This window comes from Oncorhynchus masou, chromosome 33 (genome assembly GCF_036934945.1).
Source record: "Oncorhynchus masou masou isolate Uvic2021 chromosome 33, UVic_Omas_1.1, whole genome shotgun sequence".
Lineage (NCBI taxonomy): Eukaryota > Metazoa > Chordata > Actinopteri > Salmoniformes > Salmonidae > Oncorhynchus > Oncorhynchus masou.
Genome location: NC_088244.1, coordinates 32,530,419 through 32,541,029, shown reverse-complemented (window position 1 = coordinate 32,541,029; position 10,611 = coordinate 32,530,419). Strand labels below are relative to the sequence as shown.

The 10,611-nt window shown below is 43.2% G+C and overlaps 1 protein-coding gene across 2 annotated transcripts; it reads right to left on the bottom strand.

Annotated features, from left to right (window-relative positions):
- Nucleotides 1–665: 665 nt before the first annotated feature.
- On the bottom strand, nt 666–10,611 carry LOC135528309 (solute carrier family 52, riboflavin transporter, member 3-A-like). Of its 2 annotated transcripts, none has more exons than XM_064957299.1 (4): nt 10,420–10,611; nt 6,413–7,543; nt 6,068–6,191; nt 666–5,034 (listed from the first exon to the last, which is right to left on the bottom strand). In XM_064957299.1, the coding sequence occupies exons 1-4, from the start codon at nt 10,476–10,478 to the stop codon at nt 4,822–4,824; spliced, it is 1,527 nt and encodes a 508-aa protein (XP_064813371.1). In that variant the 5' UTR covers nt 10,479–10,611; the 3' UTR covers nt 666–4,821. The 2 variants fall into 2 exon arrangements, with proteins under 2 accessions (XP_064813371.1, XP_064813373.1); XM_064957301.1 differs by lacking the exon at nt 10,420–10,611 and adding an exon at nt 10,024–10,071.

The window sequence follows — 10,611 nt, the reverse complement described above, 5'->3', positions numbered from 1 at the left end:
TTAATTAAAGAGGGTAAATTCCCTATTCAATTTGACGCGCTGCTCATTTAGCTGGGAGCTGGGAGGGGAAGCGGCTGGGTAGGGTGGTGGTTCAGTGGGGTGGTTCAGTGGGGTGTGGGTTCGTTTGGGTGTGAGGGTGGGGGTTCTTTATGGGTGTGAGGGTGGGGGTCCACACTGGGAGGTGTCGTCCCGACCAGATGGGCCTCTCAGTGGCGTAGTAAGTGGAGTCCTTGCATGGCAGAGGAGACTGCAGGATCTCACAGGACCAAGACAGGGAATCCAGGTGGCCGTAGCCCCTCCTGTCCAGCTGGAGAAGCGATGGGCCATCTGATGAAAATGATACACTTTTTTCTTTTGCTGCTGCTGCTTTGTGCTGCCTTGTCAATGCCTCGCCACAAAAGCCCAGGCCAATCAAGGAATTCAGCTAATGAAGCTAGCAGAAAACCTCTTAGTTGCACTGAGATATTCATGGTCGTTGTGAAGCAAAGCGGAACGACATTTGCATGCAAGATGCAGTGAATTGTGCGTAACAAGCTGTGTAAGTGCCCAAAACAAAAAAATGAGCTTTTATATCAAATTTAAAAAAGAAATACAGACAAAATCTGATTCATCTTCAACTTCATGTAATACTTCATCTTAAACTACCTTTACATTTTTCTTTTACATTATATAATCCACTAATGATAAAATAGCTCAGGCTTATTCATTGTCAACAATGTGAGTAAACCACTGCAGTGATTTCAGGAAAAGGCGGTTTCCTTTCCTCAAATCCAAGAGAGAAAGTCACATCTGCTCTTAGCCTGATCCCCAGCTGACCCAGAGGCAGGGTGGGGATAATCATTGCCCTCTTTCTTTTTTGTTTTTACTCAGTGCCGGGGTCAGCGGAGCTCCCAAGTGACCAGCGACAGGGCCAACAGCCACTCTACTCTGACCTCCCTTCATTAGTAACCCCCACCCTGGGCTTCTCCTCAGACCTGGGGCTGCTGGGGGGACCTATTGGTGGTCCTCCACTCGTCTGAGGGGAAGGGGATAGAGGGATAGAGACTGAAGGAACAACAGCTGCTGATGGGGACGTCACGCGTCCCATGGAAGAGCAGCATCCTCCTGAGAGAAGGTGCTGTAATCTGCAGTAATCGAATTCTCAGACATACATGCTAGCCACAGTATGTCTCGAAGCCACATTGTATGTGAGTGAACACATGACATTGACAATATTGACACATGACATTGTGTGATCTGTATTGTATTTACAAAAACAATCAACAGTGCAAGTCACATGATGATCTTACACGGAAAGCTCTTGAAAACTTTCACAGACACACAAAAACATAGAGGTATTAAAGCCGTTATAGAAGCAGTGTTAAATGGACAAAGTGTAATTAAATGTACTTTGTGTTCAGAGAATCTGCTGGGGTGCCAGAGGAATGCAAAGAATTGTAGGCACTTTTCTCTGGCACGGTGTAGTGATGCCATCATGAGTTGCAATGGGAAACATTTACACACAGCAAAGAGCCCAGTGGGTTCACTCGTAGCAATACAAGGTGACATCATCTGTGATAAACAGTCTTGTGTCTGTTTAATAATTGATTTAATAAGGCGTTATTTACTTAATTGACTTAATTTTGAGTGAATCTGGATTCTGCTTATTCCACATATTTAACTTGGTTTAAAATAACCATACATGTATGAAAAAAGTCACCCATCCTAAATTGGTTTAGACATGATTCTTCTGCCCCCTGGCTGTGTATATAGAGAAATATATTGCCATGGAAGTGTTGGTCTTAACCAATATATCCGTTAAACAATGTAAACTACGGTTTGGTGTCATTATTGCTTAAGCAAACTCTATTTGGCACAACATTTAAAAACAATGTAACTGAGAATCAAAATGGCATGCCCTTACTTATTTCACTATAACGCCTTGCGATCTTTGAGGGCAGCCTTTTGCATTCCCCCCAATAGTCCAAATGTGGAATCTGTATCCTTGCCGTTATCAAGGACAGTAATGGTTTGAGAACAGGCACATTACAGGCAACTCCTTTTTCTCTATATGTACAACTTAGGTCAACTATGCTGGTCTATGGAGTCCCTTGGGAGACCCAACTCCTGAACCTGGACTCCCAAAGGGGCTGATCTCTATACTATATAAACAACTTTTTGAAAGCTCATATTCTGAGCTAGCCATTAAAATAATTATGGTCCACAGATCTAAGTGACTATTAACAACCCTTTAACTCGAACAGAATATGAAAAATATGACTTTGGCATCCCATAATCTGAACCATCACCTTATACATTGAAGTTTGTAAACAGATTGTGTTTAACACCAACGAAACGTTTTAAGATGAAATTTGCCCCGACTGTTCACTGTGTCCCCTAAATCAGGTAGGCACATTCATAATAGGATGTGTGATTGCCCTGCATTTAAATGCTTCTGGGTCAAAGTTACTCCATTTCAAAGTGGATGAATGTAAATATTCAATGTTTTGCATCTACTATGTTACTTAATGACTCAATAAATCAGAGACAATTACTGCTGGCAGGCAGCACTGCCGGAAAAAAAGATGTTGGCTCTTATATGGCAGTCACCTCACTCTCTCCCAATTCGCCAGTGGATACAGTTACTATTATTACTATTAAGTTACAACATTAGAATTATCAACAGTGAGAATGAATGGTGCGTGACAAAGAACAATTGAGGCCTTGAAAAATATACTTGACTCTGTAAAGACTATTCTCAGCTAAAGCCAAACATACAAATAAACAATATATAATTAATAAGGAGTTGGTCCCACCTTTGCTCCTATAACAGCCTCCACTGTTCTGGGAAGGCTTTCCACTAGATGTTGGAACATTGCTGCGGGGACTTGCTTCCAGCCACAAGAGCATTAGTGTGGTCGGGCACTAATGTTGGGCTATTGGGCCTGTCTCGCAGTCGGCGTTCCAATTCATCCCAAAGGTGTTTGATGGGGTTGAGGTCAAGGCTCTGTGCAGGCCAGTCAAGTTCTTCTTGACAAATCATTTCTGTATGGACCTCACTTTGTGCACAGGGGCATTGTCATGCTGAAACTGGAAAGGGCTTCCCCAAACTGTTGCCATAAAGTCGGACACAGAATTGTCTAGAATGTCATTGTATGCTGTAGCGTTAAGATTTCCCTTCACTGGAACTAAGGGGCCTGGCCCGATCCATGAAAAACAGCCCCAGACCATTATTCCTCCTCCACCAAACTTTACAGTTGACACTATGCATTGGCGCATTTAGCGTTCTCCTGGCATCCGGCAAACCCAGATTTGTCAGTCAGACTGCCAGATGGTGAAGCGCGATTCATCAATCCAGAGAACGTGTTCCCACTAGTCCAGAGTCCTATGGCAGCAAGCTTTGCACAACTCCAGCTGACGCTTGCCATTGCACATGTTGATCTTAGGCTTGTGTGGGGCTGCTCGGCCATTTCATGAAGCTCCCGAACACTTCTTGTGCTGACTTTGCTTCCAGAGGCAGTTTTAGAACTCGGTAGTGAGTGTTGCAACCGAGGACAGATGACTCTAGCGACTCCTTGTGGTGGGCCGGTCACCTGCAAGCTAACTTCACATACACTGCTGCCATCTAGTGGCGAAATTATCTAAATTGCCCCTTGGCTGGAATTTATGGCCTTATGGCCTTTCTCTTGCATTTCAAAGTTGATGTTACAAAAAAATATAAATGTTTTTTTTTGTATGATCTTTTACCAAATCTAATGTGTTATATTCTCCTACATTCATTTCACATTTCCACAAACGTCAAGTGTTTCCTTTCAAATGGTTTCAAGAATTTGCATATCCTTGCTTCAGATCCTGAGCTACCGGTAGTTTGATTTGGGTATGTCAAGGCATACCTGCTAATTGAAATGTATTCCAGGTGACTGCCTCATGAAGCTGGTTGAGAGAACGCCAAGAGTCTGCAAACCTGTCATCAAGGCAAAGGGTGGCTACTTTGAAGAATCTGACTTTTATTTAACCTTTTTTTGGTTACTACAGGATTCCTTATTTCATAGTTTTGATGTCTTCACTATTATTCTACAATGTAGAAAATAGTAAAAATAAAGAAAAACCCATGAATGAGTAGGTGTGTCTAAGCTTAACTATTAAATTATGTGAATTTGTGCATGTAGCCTACCCCAACAACAACATTTTAAAATGAATAAAGATTTTGTCCAACAACAACAAAAAAGTCTACAACACGATAAAGATGAAAAGATTGAGGCTATTCACAGAAAGTATTTCAAAGGTGCTTGACCCACTTACTAGGGCAGGCATTTTAAACAATCATTGCTAACCTTGAGCGTGGGTTGTGAATCACACTTTATAAAACATTTTCAAATATTAATTGAGCAACATTTTGAAATGTTATATTTTAGTCCATTGATCCAGGTGGATTTCACTCTCAGAAGAGAGTGCCCTTGAAGGCATGTTCAGAGTCCAATCTCTAATCTTGTCCAGTCATTGTTTGGGGCGGCGGGGTAACCTAGTGGTTAGAGCGTTGGACTAGTAACCGGAAGGTTGCAAGTTCAAATCCCCGAGCTGACAAGGTACAAATCTGTCGTTCTGCCCCTGAACAGGCAGTTAACCCACTGTTCCTAGGCCGTCATTGAAAATAAGAATTTGTTTTACCTGTAAATAAAGGTAAAATTAAAAAATTCCCCACATTATTCACACACCCCATTTGGTATAAGTACGAGCAGGTACTAGTGTCCTTTCCTGGGAGTGTTCTATGAGATGGGCCATTCTGGCATGGACAAGGCTACTTACCCGTGGTTATGTTAGTGTTTTAGGAATAGGTCACCATCATAAAGGGCACTTGGTGTTACAGAAGTCTCCTGACTGAAACAGGTTGTAGACATTTACCAGTGGGAACATGATGGCAGAGCCCAGCAGAGAGCCTGTCTGTGCCGCTGCTCCACACCACACCAGGGCGCTGTGGCTCTCATCTCTGAAGATGACACCCACCATCACCTTGACATAAGACAGTATCCCTGTGAAGAAGACCCACGACAGCACCTGAGGGTTTCAAGGTAACATTATCAGCAATGTTCCCTCAAAATTTTTTCATCACTAAGCAAATTTCAGGTCTGCTGAAATTTCTGTGCAACTTCCGGCACACATTTACTGTGAACACTCAGGTTGTACCCGCTTTAAGTTGATGTTGTACAAACAGTCCAGTTCAAAGGGAATGGCACAGATCCATATATGGCAATTGTCAATTTGCATACAGGCCTACTTCAGCTCTGATTGGTTATGGCGCACCGGTCTGTGTAGAGTACATGTCTGAGTCCTGCCTGGCAATGCAATAGAATCCTAACTCTACAACAAAATCTCTTGCATAGTTTGTTTTTGTTTCGGTATGTTGCAGTTGAAGCTCACATCCACTACAAAACTATGGCATTTGCCTACGGAGCAGCAAGAGGAACTATGCTCAAACCCTACACCCCAACCCGAGCACTACGTTCTGCCACCTACAGGACGGCAGCTCCCGCTCATCCCAGTCAAAGCTCTTCTCTGTCCTGGCACCCCAAAGGTGGAACCAGCTTCCCCCCTGAAGCTAGGACAGCAGAGTCCCTGCCCATTTTATGAAAACATCTGAAACCATACCTCTTCAAAGAGTATCTTAAATAATCCCACATCAGCTCCCCCAAACAAAAACAAGTGCCTTTTATGAACTAATACTCGCACTTGACTTCTCCCCTCCTGCTCACACTGACTTTGCTGATAGCGACTTTATTGAGGAAAAATGGACTTACTATGACTGAGATATGTGGTTGTCCCACCTAGCTATCGTAAGATAAGTCTCTCTGGATAAAAGCATCTGCTAAATGACTAAATTGTAAATGTTATCTCGGTATAGTTATTGTAGATCATTGGTATTCCAGAAAATAATCGGTGATAGCATCTTCCAAACATGACAGCAACAACTTTGTCACTATTCCTTTTCTGCAATAACAAGGATCAATGAACTGACAGAGAGCCAACCCTTTCTTAGAAAGTGTCCCTGGACTGAGACCTACAGTATCTCTACAGGTGGTGTGTTACTCACTATGATGGCTTCTCCTAGTGCGGAGCCTTGTAGTAGTGGACATGGACTCATGGTGGCCATTGCCATGTTGTATCCTCCAAAGACTGATCCAATGAGACACAGTACACCCAGGAGCACTAGTGACCTAAACAGAGACTCAGAACAGGAACTGGTTAGGTACCTGTATCTGAAGTAAAGACATTCTAGATAACCACAGAGATAGTGAGGGAAAGCTGAATTACTTTATCATATACTAGTATATGCCATATTTTTTTTACCTTAGCATACTGTAAAATGTGTCAACCTTTAACAGTGGAAAGCTATTTCAACCATAATAATCCATTTAGAGAGTTACTGAGGTTTTACCTTTTAGGAAAAAACATGGCGACTATACAGGCCACTGGGTTGGCACAGGATGCCAGAGCAGCCGACAGATGATATGCCAGGTTACCGTAGGGCATACAGGAGTATGTCTGCACCGAGGTCAAGAGGCCGTTAGTCGCCCCATTCACCCAGACCACCATGAAATAGATAAAAGTTAACTGAAAAACAGAGTGGCCTGATTTAGCCAGCTGTGGCCTGGCCTGACCTGATTCCTCACTGTGGCATTTTGGGTTTGAGTTCTCCCCTTCAGTCACTGCTCCATGGTTGTCTAGTCCGGAGCAGACTGACGCCACTGTGTCAGTGTCTGGAACCAAGTTCTCCGTGGACAGTTCAAAGGTACGTGGGAGCCTGTTTAGTGCAGAGAATGCTGCCAGGCTGATGCACATCATGGCCGCCAGGAAGAAGAAAAACACCTCGGTGGAGAAGTTGGGCGGTAGAAACTGGGTCTGGACAATGTACATATCCTCTTCAGTGAGGTTACCAGAGGACTGAGTGGCATTCACACACTTGGCCATGCCGACGCCCTGGCCGAGAGCCACGAGACCAGGGATAAAGCCGCTCAGGCCTTCTCCAATGAAGTAGGTGGTGATGTAGTGGGCTGGTAGCTGCATCATGAAGGGCAGGAAGGTGACAGAGGAGGTGCAGTCCACCAAGGCCAGGAAGAAGGTGAGGATAAAGAAGGCTGTGCTCCGAGATGCCGCCGCCACCACTGTGGTCTCATCCCAGGAGAACGCCAGAAGTATACAGGCCAGGACACCTATGGACAACACACTGTAGATGGCAGCTCTCTCCTTCAGACGGCCCGGACACAGCTTGTGCATGAGAGTGACCAGCAGAGGCCCCAGGTTGGCGAGCTGGATGATAACAGTCAGGTAAGATGGTAGTTCCCAGCCCTCGGGGAGAGTGTTAACGATGAGGGGGAGCTCCACCCACAGGCCATTGACAGCCACCCAGGAGCCCAGGCCGAAGCAGCAGGCCAGCACATGGATCCGCAAAGACATGGCTGTATTGTTGCTGGTCCCAGTCAGGTCAGGTGAGGTTGTCTTCTGGAGGAATTTCTGATCTGAAGTGAAGATCTCTCTGAACAGTTTCAACCCGGCCAGCCTTCTGAGCCTAGAAAGAGAGGAAATATCGAGATACCAGTAATACTGAAAGACATTGCTGCTACAACGATCAAATTACAGTGGGGCAAAAAAGTATTTAGTCAGCCACCAATTGTGCAAGTTCTCCCACTTAAAAAGATGAGAGAGGCCTGTAATTTTCATCATAGGTACACTTCAACTATGACAGACAAAATGAGAAAAAAATCCTGAAAATCTCATTGTAGGATTTTTTATGAATTTATTTGCAAATTATGGTGGAAAATAAGTATTTGGTCACCTACAAACAAGCAAGATTTCTGGCTCTCACAGACCTGTAACGTCTTCTTTAAGAGGCTCCTCTGTCCTCCACTCGTTACCTGTATTAATGGCACCTGTTTGAACTTGTTATCAGTATAAAAGACACCTGTCCACAACCTCAAACAGTCACACTCCAAACTCCACTATGGCCAAGACCAAAGAGCTGTCAAAGGACACCAGAAACAAAATTGAAGACTGAATCTGCAATAGGTAAGCAGCTTGGTGTGAAGAAATCAACTGTGGGAGCAATTATTAGGAAATGGAAGACATACAAGACCACTGATAATCTCCCTCGATCTGGGGCTCCATGCAAGATCTCACCCCGTGGGGTCAAAATGATCACAAGAACGGTGAGCAAAAATCCCAGAACCACACGGGGGGACCTAGTGAATGACCTGCAGAGAGCTGGGACCAAAGTAACAAAGCCTACCATCAGCAAGGGCATTGAAGATGAAACGTGGCTGGGTCTTTCAGCATGACAATGATCCCAAACACACCGCCCGAGCAACAAAGGAGCGGCTTCGTAAGACGCATTTCAAGGTCCTGGAGTGGCCTAGCCAGTCTCCAGATCTCAACCCCATAGAAAATCTTTGGAGGGAGTTGAAAGTCTGTGTTGCCCAGCAACAGCCCCAAAACATCACTGCTCTAGAGGAGATCTACATGGAGGAATGGGCCAAAATACCAGCAACAGTGTGTGAAAACCTTGTGAAGACTTACAGAAAACGTTTGACCTCTGTCATTGCCAACAAAGGTAACAAAGTATTGAGATAAACTTTTGTTATTGACCAAATACTTATTTTCCACCATAATTTGCAAATAAATTCATTAAAAATCCTACAATACAATGTGATTTTCTGGATTTTTTTTTCTCATTGTCATAGTTGAAGTGTACCTATGATGAAAATTACAGGCCTCTCTCATCTTTTTAAGTGGGAGAACTTGCACAATTGGTGGCTGACTAAATACTTTTTTGCCCCACTGTAGATTAAGGATCAAATGACTAGGACAATAATTATGCTAGTAAAAGTATTAATGTCAGTACTGTAGTACCAAATCTCTCTGAAAGGATATATCAACTGGTAGGCATTGACCTATAGCCTGGACCATCAATAATGATTAACCAAGAGCAAATATCACATTGTTATTGTGGGCTTACCAAATCTGTTCTTAGTTACTGAAAGTGCATTCCTATTGTCATTGGAATTTGATCTTTATCTTTTAACCAAACAGCTTTTTACTGTGCTATTTTACACTTTAGTCATACAGGGTGAAGCAACCTGTTATAAGCAGATCTAGTTAAACTGATGCTCTCGGCTGTGTTTAGACAGGTAGCCCAATTCTGATCTTTTAATTCAGCAAATTAGTATTTTGACCAATCAGGAGCTCTGAGAAATATCTAATGTGAAAATATCTGATGTGATTGGTCAAAAGACCAATTAGTGGAAAAAATATCATAATTGGGCAGCCTGTGTTTGCCCTATATTTTATGCACAGGGTGTTGCTCAAGGGTGCAAATGTCACACTTTAAAAGTACTGGTTTAGTTATTTAGTTACACTGATTACCTCAAAGTCAAGACCATCTACCTAACTGTGGAGCTGGAGTAGTGATTATCAGATGTATTGTATTTTAAATGAATACACAGATGAGACCATTGAGGAGACCATGAAACCTTGAGACAATACTAGCAATATACCAGATAAGTATTTCAGTCTACTCTACACAGTCGCATGTCAACCAGCTGAAGTAGTTTTCACTTCCCTAACACATGGTCTAGAAATACAACATGCCACAAGGCAATGGGGGCCAGCCTGGCCAGCCAGATGCCTGATGACCACCTAGATCACACATGACACACAATTCAACTCGTGATACTGACACTCCAAACCGTGAACTGGCTCAAGCTGCTGAACATCACATGTTGTTCCCAAAGTGGCAAATGTTTCATTGTTGAACGAGAAATTATATCCGTTTCATATCGACCGTTGTCTGTTAAGATGCATCTATACGTAATTCAGAATGACTATATATTCTTGAGACTCATAAGCATAATTTGCACCATGCTATTCTTGGTTGTGGCTTCTCAGCCACTGGTGCTATTAGCCTTTGCATTTTCACATGACCACCTATACCCAAAACTCTGTATTAAAACGTTTACTTCGACCGGATCCTGGAAATCAAGTCTCTCCTTTTACCTTTACAAAGTCAACTTTGCTACTGCACAATTCGGTCTACACGGCTTGTTTCCTATCTCTGCTCGTGAAAAAATCAGACAGGCGTTTAGCTTTTACGCAATTTCATGATATTGGGCCAGAGCCAATACCATCACATTATGTGTATCTTCCTGGCTAACAAAACCCAGATGTGTTACAGTAATTTACACAAAGAATATTTTAAAGTGAAGGGAGTGCAAGAACCTTAACTTCATATTGATCACTATTATTCTTGTCAGAGGAATAGATCATCAGAATCTACCTGAAAAAGGCCTCCTTTACAATATATGAAATTGATACACTTAAGCTTTTTCCATTGCTTGACTTTTTTGACTTAAACAACTCATAGGAATCAAGAAGATTAAAAATTGTACTCACAGGTTTCTTGAGTCACTGGGTGGATGCCCTATTGAGGAATCCAACTTCCTCCCTCTCATCCCATATATAGAGCTTTTTTGGGACAATGTGACCGGCTTCCTCACTCCTTCACACGCAGGCTGGAGGATAAACTAGGAAACTACTGCCTTGTGGGTAGTTCAGAGTCCAGTCCAGCAGTCAGCTCCACCGTGT